A 14,190-nucleotide genomic window follows, 5' to 3' on the forward strand; every position below is an offset into this window, starting at 1 on the left:
CAATCAAATTGCCACTGATTAACAGAATTCACGCATTCGCTGCTATAATTAAAGGAAGGAAATGCTTTCATAATACGTGTTTCTGCAATTCACCTCCAAAAAGGAAAAGACTTCAGCGATTTCAAATATTTTTCCAAAAACATGACAATTGTACATTTAACAATTGCATAAAGTGCCCCATGACCCCTGGCTGCATGAAAGCGTAGGCTTGCAGCAGTTACACAACCGTTTTATGAACTTACACCGGAGCACACCCCGGAGCTATAAAGATAAACCGCTGAAACTTGGGCAACAAAAACTGGAACATCCATTTATAAAACCTCCAGCATGTTTCCCAACTGTTTCCACCCTCCATGATCATATGCAGAAGATAACATCTTAACATCTTAAGGTCATGCTAATGCATTCCTTAGTGCTAGCTGCTGTACAGTTTGACCTTCTGAACTCGGTGACTTGGGATATATTACCATAATAGAAGCAGTCATCCATTACAAATCCATCAAAAATAACCTTTGAAGGGTCTTTTGATTCACCTATGCTACTATCATACATTTTTATTACCTTGTTAGTTTATATACATTACAAAAACTACTTGTAATGCCCTCTATTCAATCCATTTATTCAAATACAGGCCTAAAAACACCACATAAGTTGCCTAACTTGTTTTCAGCTTCTTCTAGAACAACATGTGCCCTAACGCAGCAGCACTCGCATTACTCATAAATTTGAATTCTTTATCAAATCACAGGAACGTCAGATTCTGATACAGATGTCAGTGTGACCCTCTGGAGAGGCTTTCTCCTTGGAGCGTCGATAAGAGCGCAGGGCTTCAGTCGTTAATGTACAGGGCGGTTGCTCTTATCACAGTTCTCCTACAGACTAATGCCTTATATCTCATGAATTCTGATTGTGGACGTTCAGGACGCTTACAGCAAATCAGTGCATATGGATTCATTTGCTTTTGGCTTTCTTAAACTGATGGGAAAAGGTCCTAACCTCCGATGGAAAATGGATTATAGATTATAGTCATAAAATCAAAGGGGGTGAATACAGCAGTTGAGAGTTCATTAACCCGTACAGTCATTAGCTCTTGGTGAATATCACTCTTGACATTTACATATCACTCCAATGTCATCAAAGGTAATTCCTGTGATTATCACACCGGTTATGCAAGACCAGACACACACGACCCAAATTAAGCCATGGAGTCGTATTTTACTGCCATGAATGCATGGAGTATGGGTCAAACTCTACCTCTGGTTAATGAGTAAGTGCCAAGGAGGCTAGGTGCCTCTTGGAATTAACTCACAAGTCTGAACAGAACAAATGAATGAAGGCAAGATAGTCAGCAGCTGATTTAAACAATCCAAATTACACCTAATAGAAACATAGAAAAAGAAATGCTCTCTTTTTCTCTTCCACAGATGTAAATATTTCAACATTTCGATAGTTCATTTATGTGAAGAGGCAATCTTAAGCAACTGGCTGCCCACTGTTTCGTTAAATTTAACTTCGACCAGGAGGAGGAAACTTTAATTATCTTGTCATGTTAACAAATTCCAAGCACGAGAGTCTTACTGTTTTGGGCATCTTGGCTGCGACCGGTGTGCGAGCTCCAGCAGAAGAAAGTGTTTCCCAGGCTGAGTGAGACTGCAGTGGCCGACTCCCAGCAGGACCTGCACCTGATAAAAGGACGTAGCTCTGCTCTCGCTGGCAAACCCAAGGGTTGGGCTTCTGTCCTTTGAACTCGGCTGTAGATCGCTCACACTGACACACGGGGAGGCTTGACTCAGTCACTAACGCACGGTCCTGCCCAAAGACAATCACCTGTCTCAGCACCTTGGCTGCTGTGACCTTTGATCTGAGCATGTTGGGGTATATAGGCTCGAGGTCCTATTTATGTTGCCTGTTTGAAAATGACATGAGAGAGGGATGGGCTGCCACAAAGACATAATATACAAATTAGAGCGTGTTTTTGTGGTGAATTGAATGCAAACACAAACTCTGAAAACTTTGGGATTTAGAGACTTTAATGATATGAAAAGTAAATCTAGCAGAAAACAATGTAAACATTCACACAGCATCAGAGCGTAAGGTTTTATATCCCATAAATATGCCATTGAACTTGATTTTAATACATTTGTCGGCATCGTTTCATGTCAAAATCAACTTCATATGAGCACCGACTACATGTCTTTATTTAATAAACTGCATCTGATTTATCAGCGCACTCTCCTACTTCTGAGCAGGTGGAGGGTTTGTGGTATTTCATTCATTTGATCAAGTTCTTCTATTACATAAATCAACACCAAAGTCAGATTCAGTTTCTTCTTGAGTTCATTTGCCCTTTTGACTTTGGCCACCGGAGTGAAGAACAACAGTCTTGCAATCACATAATGTACTGCAGTTACATATAGTCTAAAGTTAAAACAAAAAAACCCTTCAAAACCATATTATATAATATTCTCATATAATATTGTCATAGCTCAAAACCTTGCATGTTCCAAGAACATTTGAGGAAGTAAGAAAAACAGCCTAATTTTCATATTGATGACCGTGTTATTAGGAAAGATATAATGTGTTTTGAATTGGTTTCTTGGGTCCTGTGAACATAAAACTCACTCAAATAATAAAGGACAATGCAAACCTTAAGTTCAAGTAAATATGAATAGAAAATCTCTATCATATGTGTTGCACTGTCCCCTTGTACTGTGTGTGAGGTGCTGTTTTACCGTGTGTGTCACTTACTGATTTGTCCCTGCACCAGTGTCAAAAAGATAAATTACTGTACATTTAATTGTTCTTGGCACATGTGATTCTGATTCATATTCTAATCAAGTGAAGAGAAAATATTCAAAGAGCTAACAAGACACTCTTCCTGATGAAAAGGAAAATAAAAAAACGATCCTTTACAGAAGTTGAAACAAGACTAAAACTCATCTTTGATTGGAAACTGAGGCTGTTCCTCCGGTCTGAAGCCCTCGTTGGGACTTCCGTCCTCGTTGAGGATACGGGACGCTGTGTATCCCACGATGGGATACTTTGTTTTGTACGTGCCTTCAAATACACTCTCCAGAGACTGCAGCTCCTTTTCGGTAAGGCCCGTCTGTGGATGAAGAGGTGAAAAGGGGAACTCTTTTTACTACCTGTGTATTACATTTAACCTTATATCCAGCTAGATCACCGACAGCTGTTCAGGAGACAGTTTGTATTTCATGCTTAAGTTTCAATTTGTTACTTCCTGGGGGTGGAGAAGTGTCCGTACCTGACACCAGAATTTAATTTGGTCAAATTTACAGGGTCTTAATAAGGGGGATGGGACGCTCTTCTCTGTTGCAGCCCCATTTTATGATTTAGGCTGATAAGACAGGTGTATTTTTACATAATAATCTTGCCTAGTGCAGCTTTAAGTGATGTACTCAATTGCAGTTTTGATGAAATATTCAATTTATTAGCCTAAGAGGAAAAGCCAAATGGAGAGACACAAGGTTTGAGCTTCTTAATAATGTTTTTGCTCCTCCCTGCTGCTCTTTACCAACTCTGGGAAAGAGGAAATTGCAGTAACAGTTGTAATAGCGAGAGCAAAGATTTATTAGTAATTTATTAGTAAAACCTTCAAACCTTGACTGAATGCCACGTGCTGAAACGGGTCAGTTTTATTAATGGATCTTTGTTCTCAGTACTGCGAGTAACACTGGGAATTTGCTCTTTCCCAGTGTTCCCAGTGCCAGAATACCATCTCAACCACTGACTCACAGTGTCAGATGTCAGGTGTGCTGGGTCGAGCGACATCTTGGCCACAGCTCTGGTCGAATCCTTACCAACCAGGATGTTGTACGGTTCGCCTTTCCCATAAAACTCTGCAGTGAATAAAATAATAGAGCCATGGTTGGAGTGCAGTAAATGCAACATCTGATCAATTAATTCTGTAGTTCTAGTCTAGGATTTGGGTCAATATATTTTCAATTTCTGCAGAATTCAAAGACTGGGAAATCTTTTGCTGTTAATTTTCCACTCCAGTATTTGAGGAAAGTATTGAGAATGAGGACTCTGTCATTACTGTGTCCATTTCAGTTTTACATTTTTATTTGAGTGAATAGAAAGTAACTTGCCACCTGTTTCTAGTTTTCTATCTGGGAAATCATGAATTATCTCAAAGGTGCAGTGAATGTTTTGTTTACCTTTTCCCTTGGTAACATCAAACACCACTCCTTTTATTGCCATGTAGATGGGCTGTCCCTCCTAAAACAGTCGGAACAAGGGAGAAAGGGAGATAAATCATCACCCACCCACACACACACGCAGACGCACACACACACACACACCCACACACCCACACACACACGAACTTACCTCACTGCCATCGTATCTTTTCAGCTCTTCCTCAGTGAATAATCTTACAGGTTTGGTGGCAGGTTTATGTTTTAATTTAATATCGTCCGCTAAAGTCGCACAAAGAGCGATCAACATGACACAAAGTTGCGCTGTTGCCATGGCAGGTTCGCTGTTTGGACGAAGTAATGCGGAAATTACAGCGTCCACTTCCCTCTGGCGCTCATGCTGCTTTTAGGTGTCGTCGGAAATATCAGTTTCACGCGTCGAGCGCGCATGAACGAGCCAACAGAGATGTAAATGCGACTGGGAAAGTGTGAATTTTCTCTGACACACGAGCTGCCGACATGTGAGGTTTAGGTGACAAGTCTTCAGGGGAAATGAAATGAAAAGCCATGACTGATGGTAAAAGCTAAACAATTTTTGGCTTATAAATTAGACTAATCAAAACATCACTTAGGCTACATGCCTTATGCACATTTTCTCCTTTTTAATTATGTGGCTGCTTCACAAAATAGGCTATCTCTGTGCGGCTTGATTTCCAAAGTAAAACAACATCCACTGAAAAACTATTGTTACTGGGTCAATTTCGTCATTATTTACGTAATGTTAAGTAGGCTAACAGTTGGCTAGCAACCTGTATCGGTGATTTGCACTGCTCCACTGTGGTTTCGCTGTCAAAAATTATGTCTTGTTTTTATGGAGGAGACGAATGTGCGCTAGGATGAAAACGATAACAAATTAGTCACCGTTATTATATTAGGCTATTATATTATTTAGTATCACTGTTGAAAATACAGGAAAGTGAATTTATGGTGTCACAACGCTGTATCTTATGTACACAGGTGGTTTTCATCTAGGTATATATTTTTTCTGAATCTGCTGTTCTAAACTCATGATTCAACTAGATGGTTCTGTTCAAAACATAAAACTCTTTATCTTGGGATTTTCTGACATGTCAATGGAGAAAATGAATGCGAAATTTGGGCGGGGCCGTTTAAACTGTTTACGACTCCTGAGCTCGGAAGAAGGCGCTTACGAGGAGCACGTGAAGGCAGCGTTAGGTCAGTAAAGTTATCAACAGAAGGAGGTAGGAAGCAAGACAAGGGAACCAAGGGAATGAGACGCAGCATTGTGTTGGAGCGCGGCCTGTAGGTGCTGCTGCTTATTATCATGGGATGGGCCTTTATCGTCGCCAACCCCCCGTGTCTCCCTCTGAGCGGAAATTGGGACCGCAGCGCGAGCCGGGGGAAACACCATTTCCTAAAAAAAAAAAAATGCTTCTATTATTAAAGTTTGTTTTGTGACTTCGCGTGAATCGCCTAACTTCCCTCCTGCAAGGCAAGCACTGATAGGTTTATTCACTGAAAGAAGTGCAGCGGAATGCTTGGGAACGAAAGCTCCCGGTCATACCAAGAGGTAAGAAAGTTACAGCTCCCATTGTGTTTACACTGTTTCCAGTTAGATTTTAGCTTTGTCTTAATAACCAAGTAATAACCTGCTAATTTGAACTTTCTCGCGAAATGGAAGAGGCAATACACTGTCAAAAAGTGTGTGTAGAGCGCACTTTATATCATGTGACAGGACAGCTGACGGTGTTATGTAATAACAGCCAACTGTGAGAGGAGCTGACTGCATGTTTTGCCATTTTACTCTGATTCACTACAGAGCTGATAATCAGTCTTTCAAATTTCTAGAAGTAGCCAATATTATACAAATATCACAGCAAAACCTTGAGTCCCAGGAGGAATATTACAGAAATTTAGTGGTAATAATATAGGCCCAGTGATGATACCATGAAGTATGATGAAGTCACTGTAAACTCACTAGAAACACTATAAGCCCCTTTGAAATTTGTTCCTTGTGTTTGTTCGCCAGTTTTAACATTTGATTGAGTTGTAGAAGTTGTAATTCTAATCGAACTATGCTGAAAATATGACTTGTGTAAATGGTGATTCTTGATATCTATAATTCACTTATGACTTGTCAAGATGTGAATTTAAAATATAAAGATATTTAGATAGCCTAATATGACTTGTCAAAGTAATTAAATATATCTATCAATTGACTAGTCAAAATGTAAATTATACATATATACATTTCAGTTATGAATAGTCAAAATGTTATTTCTTTATCTCTAGATTTCTAAACATCTACTATGACTATATCATAATTCTATATCTAGGTTATAATTCAATCAATAATTCAATCTAAAATTTTAAGATGACTTGTCAAAATGTCAATTCAAGATATCTATCAATCAGCCATGACATTAATTATAAGTAGGCCTATAGCTAACTTAATTACAACAGTCATAATGGATAAACTTTTATCACTGACTTTTATCAGCCTCCTATAATAGATATCTGTAATTCATTTTTGACTAGTCATCATAATTCCAAGTCATCAGATCATTAATGGACCAACCCACATTCTCTCTCTGCTCCTATTCTCTGCTAAAGTGTACTGTTTTTATCCTTACAGTTCAATGGTGATGATGATGATGATGATGAAGGTGAAACACAGTCCCCAATTTTTTACCAAGATATCACTGATGACCTGGAGCCAGATGAGCCGAACGGTCGCATCTCACCAGGTGAGGACCAGTGACCTGGTGGAACATGTCGCATTATGCATTCATATTCATATGTTTCTGGCATTGGATGCCCCAGTGGGAACCAAACCCTCGAAACTTTTTTTTTTTACCTCTGAAATAGTTAACCCAACTTTTTAAGATGAGAAATACAATGTAAATATATATAAAATACATGTTAAGTATACATTACAGTAAAAAACTGATGTAAATACTAGGGTTAGACAGATATATCGGGCCGATATTGGCCTTTTATTAAATATCAAATACCAGCCAGTCACGTCGTCCACCTCTGATATATAAATTAATTCTTCATTTAAAGGCCTAATGTATCCTAAAGTTTCCCCTTCCACTGAACAGGTGTGGTAAAAGAGTTTCATTAGTCTGGGTTTCAATGTAGAGTTTTATTCTCCCATGATGCTCTAAATGTGGCTTCAAAACAGTTTTCAACCCTGCCAAGAAAAACATTCTGGGGGAAACACTGAATACTTGTTTGGCATTAAAATTGTTAAAGATATTGAATATTGGCACAAAGTATTGGTTGTCTGCCACTTAAGTCTAAAAATATTGGCATTGGTGTCAGGCTTCAAAAACCCATATCAGTTGAGCCTGAGTAAATACCCTATTTCATGAAAATAGGGTCTTTACAAAAAAAAACCCCATACATTCTGACTAAAATGATTACTAAAAATGTATTAATTCTGTAATTATAGTTATTTAATTATATTTGCTGTTGCCTTGTGGTGTTCAGGCGTGGAGTTCATTGTTTATCCACACAAACCTTTTAAGACTGATCCCATGAGCCTTTGCTCCCATAAGGCAGTCAGAAAACGCCGGGATTACACTTCCCCTCACCGTTTTCCTCCTTTTCCCCTTTCCTTTTCTCAGAGGATGACACGAGGGAAAGCAGCCCGTCGATGAGATTCAGTAAAGCCTGCCTGAAGAACGTGTTCATGGTGGTTCTGATCTTCATCTACCTGCTGCTGACGGCGGTGGCGGTGTTCCTGGCCTACCAGACCATCACCGACTTCATGGAGAAACTCAACCACCCCGTCATGTCCGTCACCTACAAAGAGGTTGACTCGTTCGCACCCCCTGGTATGTATAAATAACGAATAGGGGTACAATCTGGGGCCATTGAACGGGTTAGCAGGTAGCAGCCAGTGTGCTACGTGAAATTGTTTTATACTCAAACTGAATAGGTGAAGCTTTAAAGTCACGCTCCAAGTGGCATAAATACAGATGTTTTGCTGTTCAGAATGATCTTTTATGCTTATTTATTTTAAGAATATTCAACGTAATTGTATCACAGTTGACTCTACATGGTCCACATTCCAGTCTTAGTGAATGTACCTTTAAAATTATGTTAAACTTTGGTAGTAGCTTGGGTTGTGTATCTTCCTCCATGATGTAACCCCAAAATCGCTGATTCTCTGTTATCTGTTGCTCCGGTAGAGATGATTGGAGAATTGTGTTTTTGTCTCTTGTCCATTCACTGCCATTATATGGAGGAACAGGTCTCAAAATCACACTTTTAGCACATAAATGAACGTGGACAAAGCAGATTCTGACAATGCATAAACAAACTAGTACTGTTCCTCACGTGTGTTGAAGTGAAGCAGCTTCTTTAAACCTTATTAAACCTTTCAGTTTGAACAAGTTTAACAGTTTAACGGAGGAAACGTATGCAGTGAACCTTTACCGTGCCGTAATATCATACTGTGAACATTTTGGGTTTGTTTTGGTTGAATTTGAACCTGCGTGTCGTGTAAACCGAAGCGGTTGGACTCGGCCATCTCCTGCACTTCGCTGTCCGTCTGGTGCTTGCTGGGTTATTTCAGCTTCAGCACTCGTCATACATTATTTATCCTGTGGTTTGTTTCTGAGCAGGTATCGCTCTGTACCCCGGGAGAGCGCAGCTGTTGGGTTGTAAGCACCACTACCATGACTACATCCCTCCTTTAGTGGACCCAGGGAAACCTCAGGAAGGAGACTGTCTGATTGAAGAAGTTACTTACCGAGGGCCGTTCTCTAATCAAACACAGGTCAGAGACGCTGCCGTGAATTGTTTTCGCTGGGTGGTTTCACAGACATGAATTAAAGGTCTGCTGACATGGTTAGGGAAACTAATCAGCAATGCAAAAATCATGTATCTAGAATATCAATTTAAATGTCTATTTTGCTACTCTCTATCACCGACTGATACAACACAATAGTGATTCAACCCACCGCCAGTTCATGAAAGCTTTTACATTTGCTGCTCTAAACACATGTTCTCTGGTAGCTCTTTCCCGGGAAAAATCCTCCAGCGGACAGGAAGTGATGCGTGTTATGTTTCCGGCAGCAGCAGCGGTTTGTTCGGAATAAACAGAAGAAGAACTGGGTAGTTAGCTTGAGCAGCGATAGCCACCACGGCTGAACGGGCAAATAAAAGAGCGCCACCTAGAGAAACTCAAACTTCATCAAACAGAAAATCCAAGGAAAAAGACGTCACAGTCCCGCCCACACTGTTTTGATTGACAGGTGATCTCTGGGAAGTGCAGTGCAGGAACACCACAGCAACGAGCGCTTAGCAACAAAGATGGAGCCAAAATAAAAAAAACAAGAATCTTGCGGATTACCACTTTAAATAGTAAACGTGTTAAACAGCATATTTCCAGTGAAGAAGAATGTGGGAAGCATTTCATCTTCCCACATTCTATATTGCTTTTGCTTTCATGTTTTATAATGCAAACCAAAAAATATATTTCCCTCTGATAGTCTTTAGTCCAGGCTTAATTTCTGTGTGTGAAACTGCCCCCATTGTGATCTCTTTGTTTTAAAAGCAGATGATACTAACTCTTCACTTCTCTATCGTAGAAAAAAGCTCTGGTGGTCCGCGGCCCGTCTGAAGTCAGAAAGAAAGAGCTAATCTTCATGCAGTTCAGTCACAATGAAACAGAGGAGGACTTCAGCGCCATCACTTACATGCTTTTTGCCAAGTATAGCGACTTGACTGAAAGGTAACAGCAAGCATTGATGTATTGATGATGTAATGTCTGACTGGTGTGACAGCTGATCAGCAACACGCAGCATTTGTAAATACCTTTTCTGGTTTGTTTTGTTTTGCTGGTGGGGAAGGGGACGTCTAGGAACACAGGAAAGTATTTTAAAGTCAATTTAATCTGACAACTTTCCTCACACTATCTGAACTGCCAGATATCTGGTACTCCATGCCTGTTGAAACAAATACAAAGAATGATTTGCAAATGCTGTTGTACCCAGTCTGTCTGATAACAGTTTGTCTCATTGATAGAGGCAAGTAGTAAAGTGTCAGCTGTGCCTCCTCCCGACAGTGCAGATAAGTCAGAGTTCATGATGGACTGTGAGATGAATTACTCCATGTGGACGTTCTCCGGAGGATTCAGGACCTGGGTCAAGATGTCTCTAGTGAGGACATCCGGGAAAAGCAACGAAGCCGTCGAGTTTCGGCAAGAGGTATCGCTTTTTATTTGTGTGTTTAACCCATTTTTCAGCATCCTTTGAATTTCTGTTTGGGTTAGAGGTGTGACTGTTGATGTTAAAAAAACGTGTTGGATCTTCCAGTCCGGTGTGGTGAAATTCAATGACAAAAGGCCTGAATCAGAGAAAACCAATCAGCTTTTCTTCGTTGTGTTTGAATGGCGGGATCCTTTCATGCAAGAAATCAGACTGGTAAGTTCTCACTTGACATTCTCCCCATTCGATCTGAACCCCTAACCCTAATCCTCGTCTCTGTAACGCTGGTTTGCTTCCTTCCCAACAGATAGTGACAGCAAATCCCTGGAACTCCATAGCCATTCTCTGTGGGGTTTTCATGGCTCTCTTCAAGGCCGCTAACTTCGCTAAACTCAGTGTTCAGTGGATCATCAAAATGCGGAAGAGACATCTGCGGAACAGAACAAGGGAACTGAACAAGATAAGCTGAAATGCTCTGCGAAAAAAAGCATTTGCACTGATGACGCAATTTCTGTAAATCGGCAGTGCCTTCAAGAATTTATTTTGTGATCGTTAACACGTGTTTTGAGATCACTACTTGCACCATTTTGCAATCGGTGGTGAGGATTATGGACACTAGGGGATTTTTATCTGTAAAAATTGTGTCGTCACTCACCTGCTGGATGTCAGTCACATGTTCTAACTGAATATTAAAGCTGGCTCAATCATCTCTTTAAAAAAAAGGTTGAATTCACAATGATTAAGTCACTGAACTTGTGTTTCTTTTATTTTATCTTCATTTCAAAAGAGATATTTTTTCAAAAACATGACTGGAAAATGCTATTTTATATGCACAAAAAAGAAAATGTTGCTGAAAGCTGAGGACTCGTTTGTTAAGAGTTGAGAGTTGTTTGTTAAGGGACGTCGTTCATCTCTGAGGCCTAAAACTGAACAAATGTGAAATGTCAAAATGTTGCAAAATTTTGGATTGTTCTCATGTTGATAATACTGTTCTGAAGGGAAGATCGCAGAGAGTCTTTTGTTCGTGTGCCCTGCTGTTTTCAAGGTAGTGCACAATGTGATGTAGTGTGAGATCAACTTAATGCCACAATACATTATCGTGGAAATGTTTCTGGATTGAGTTTATATTGATAATAGTTAACTCTAAAGGGATTATCAAGAACTACTTTTCTTTCATCAGAGTGACCTACTATTCATATTACACTGCATAACTCTGCCTATAGGCCTAACTTATGTATAAATGTTCAAATATGTTGTTTTTATTTGATTTTAACATAATGCATTTCAAAATGTATTATCAGTGTGACCATTATTCAAAAATGACTGTCATCCCCTGTTGCTTCTGCCTAAAGACTTTAAGGGAAATATCTGGGATGATCTGGATTGTACTTGAATTGATGTAAATCTTATTATATGAATATGACCGTGTTCCATGTTGTATCTCAGATTTTCAGAGATTTTGGAAAATAAAAAACAATAAATATACTTTTATGACCGGCTGAATTTTATTAAAGGATAAAACAACTAAGTTTGAGAATTGCACATGACATGTTTTATGGAACAACTCAAAACAAAGACTTTAATATGTGATACACTCAGATCCTGCCTCCATTTGACAAGGAATAGGAAAAAATAATGTTGTGGATTTTGATATCTCAGTGTGTTTTTTACCTCTTGGTGGTTCAAATGACCCTGATCCACTGAAAATATCATGAATAATCACCATATTTACAATATGTAAAAAATAAGTGTATAGACATTTCAGCAGTAAGGAGACCATAAAAATTGACCACAGTAATACAGGAACATACCTGCTGGAAAATTAATAAAACAAATACAGAGAAAATAAAAATAAAATGTACATGTTAAGTTTTTTTCAGTGAATATTTTCACCATCACTCTTTATTTATCATTTGTAACGATTTTATAAATTCTATCAGAAAAAATTAAGTTATGGTAATTAATTGAAAAAAATGTCCACAAAAGGAGCACACATCATACATATCACAGTATTTGGAGCTTTTTGTTGTTGTTGTTGTTGTTTATTGAACAATGTGCAATTAACAGGCAGGGCCAATGGTTAAACACAAAATTAAGTAGGCTAAACAATCTGTGAAAATCACAATACAATAAAAGTGAAAAAATGAAAAAAACGTTATTAAGGAGATCACAATCACCGTATTTGGATATTTCCAATTTATTTTAATCGATGCATTGTCACAAATTGCATCAAAGGGACGGGACTCCTATGTCTTTCCTTAGCTTAAACATTTATCAATACAGATCCAACTCTCTTCAGGAGCATCAAGTTTTTTATGTTTTATATCATCTTATTATTATTTTATATTATATGAGCATAGCCAGGAATCACATAACTCAGTGAATTAGTCTGGTGTACCACTTTAAACGTGCAACGGAAAATAATAAAACACATTTCAGATTATAGACCATAAACTGTAAAATAAGAGTTATAGACCCTTTGTTTCTAGTGGGTACTACCTCTGGTGTTATGAACAGTGAGGTTCTTGAACGCAGCTCAGGTCAAAGTTCAACCTGGGGGCAAGGATGTACTGCTAAGTTAGCTTCAACGGTGGATGAGAAAATGCAGTAGTTACACACATTTGGATATTATGAAGGTAGCCAGACAGTAATGTCTTAATATTTACAAAACATTAGCAAATGTTGTGTTATGTTCCCTCACGTTTTCGTTAAGTCATTACATTGGTGTTGTTACGGTCGTTAGTAACGTTGGCTAGCAGGCTGAGCTGTTAGCTTGCTAACTTGCTTTAGCTTTTACCTAACAGTTAGAGTCAACGGTGAATCTATTAGTAATCGTTTCTAATTTATCAGCAGTTCATGATTCATGAAGCTGGATGGTCTGCTGATTTTCCGATTGCTGTTTAAGTAAATTGAGAGACACGTCTGCATTGTGTAACAACAGCTAACTGTATAGTTAGCTACCGGCTATGCTAACAACAAACAGGATGCAAGGACCTGTTTTGCTAGCTAAGTAGTCATGTGGTAACTATAATAGTCTCGACGTAAGTAAGACGTTGTTGTAGCCACTAACTAGATGTGTGCAAGTTAACGTTGGTGCTGACACACTCTTGCACCAAGTAGCTAACCATTCATTGTTTTTAGCAGAACTTTTTTTGGCAGACATGCTGGTTTTGATTGTTGTCCCTTGTTGCTCCTGCAGAATTAATTGAAGGCCAGTGTTTAACTTAGGCCTAGTGTTATATTGTGTGGTGATTCTGCACACTAACTCGCCCAACAAATGCAAACTGGCAGGGGTTTATTTAGTTTACGAGACGTGCAGAAGAAAGTTCCCGTGTTGATGAAACATTTTCTAAGTTAGACCAATATCAAGCATCTCTCCCTCCCCCACCCGTCTCCAAACATTCTTGCCATAGGTACAATTGTAGGTAACATCACTATTAACTCAGTTAACTGAGACAGTTTCACTGTGCAGCCTGCTGCCCCCTAGAGATTCACTGGGTGTGAGGGAATATGACCCCTGGATCATACTAATATTATAAATAACTGCCCTCTGGTAGCTTGGGAGTGAATAGAAATGATGATGGAGGTATTGTTAGGCATTTTATAATGTCATAAACAGAATATAGGTCTAACCACTGATGATGATGGGATCTCCAGACCTTGTCCATGTCCCATATTAGACTTTGTCCTTATTCTATATTAAACTTTGCTCTTTGACTAAATAACCACTCAATATTCACAGCAGGGCCTGGTAAGATGTTGGCTGTAGGGAGTTGATGGTCTCAGTT

General features: G+C 39.1%; 2 protein-coding genes across 2 annotated transcripts; one reads left to right on the forward strand and one right to left on the reverse strand.

The window, feature by feature from the left end:
- Nucleotides 1-2,881: 2,881 nt before the first annotated feature.
- Nucleotides 2,882-4,508, reverse strand: nenf (neudesin neurotrophic factor). The gene is made up of 4 exons (XM_071909570.2): nt 4,354-4,508; nt 4,182-4,242; nt 3,757-3,860; nt 2,882-3,106 (listed from the first exon to the last, which is right to left on the reverse strand). Exons 1-4 carry the CDS (start codon nt 4,492-4,494, stop codon nt 2,930-2,932), a joined length of 483 nt encoding a protein of 160 aa, XP_071765671.2. The 5' UTR covers nt 4,495-4,508; the 3' UTR covers nt 2,882-2,929.
- A 1,052-nt stretch (nt 4,509-5,560) lies between these two features.
- pacc1 (proton activated chloride channel 1) lies at nt 5,561-11,872 on the forward strand. The gene is made up of 8 exons (XM_071909579.2): nt 5,561-5,751; nt 6,817-6,928; nt 7,814-8,023; nt 8,816-8,970; nt 9,785-9,927; nt 10,261-10,402; nt 10,511-10,618; nt 10,710-11,872. Exons 1-8 carry the CDS (start codon nt 5,716-5,718, stop codon nt 10,869-10,871), a joined length of 1,068 nt encoding a protein of 355 aa, XP_071765680.2. The 5' UTR covers nt 5,561-5,715; the 3' UTR covers nt 10,872-11,872.
- The last annotated feature ends 2,318 nt before the right edge of the window (nt 11,873-14,190 follow it).

Source organism: Centroberyx gerrardi, chromosome 17, assembly GCF_048128805.1.
Source record: "Centroberyx gerrardi isolate f3 chromosome 17, fCenGer3.hap1.cur.20231027, whole genome shotgun sequence".
NCBI classification, from domain to species: Eukaryota; Metazoa; Chordata; class Actinopteri; order Beryciformes; family Berycidae; genus Centroberyx; species Centroberyx gerrardi.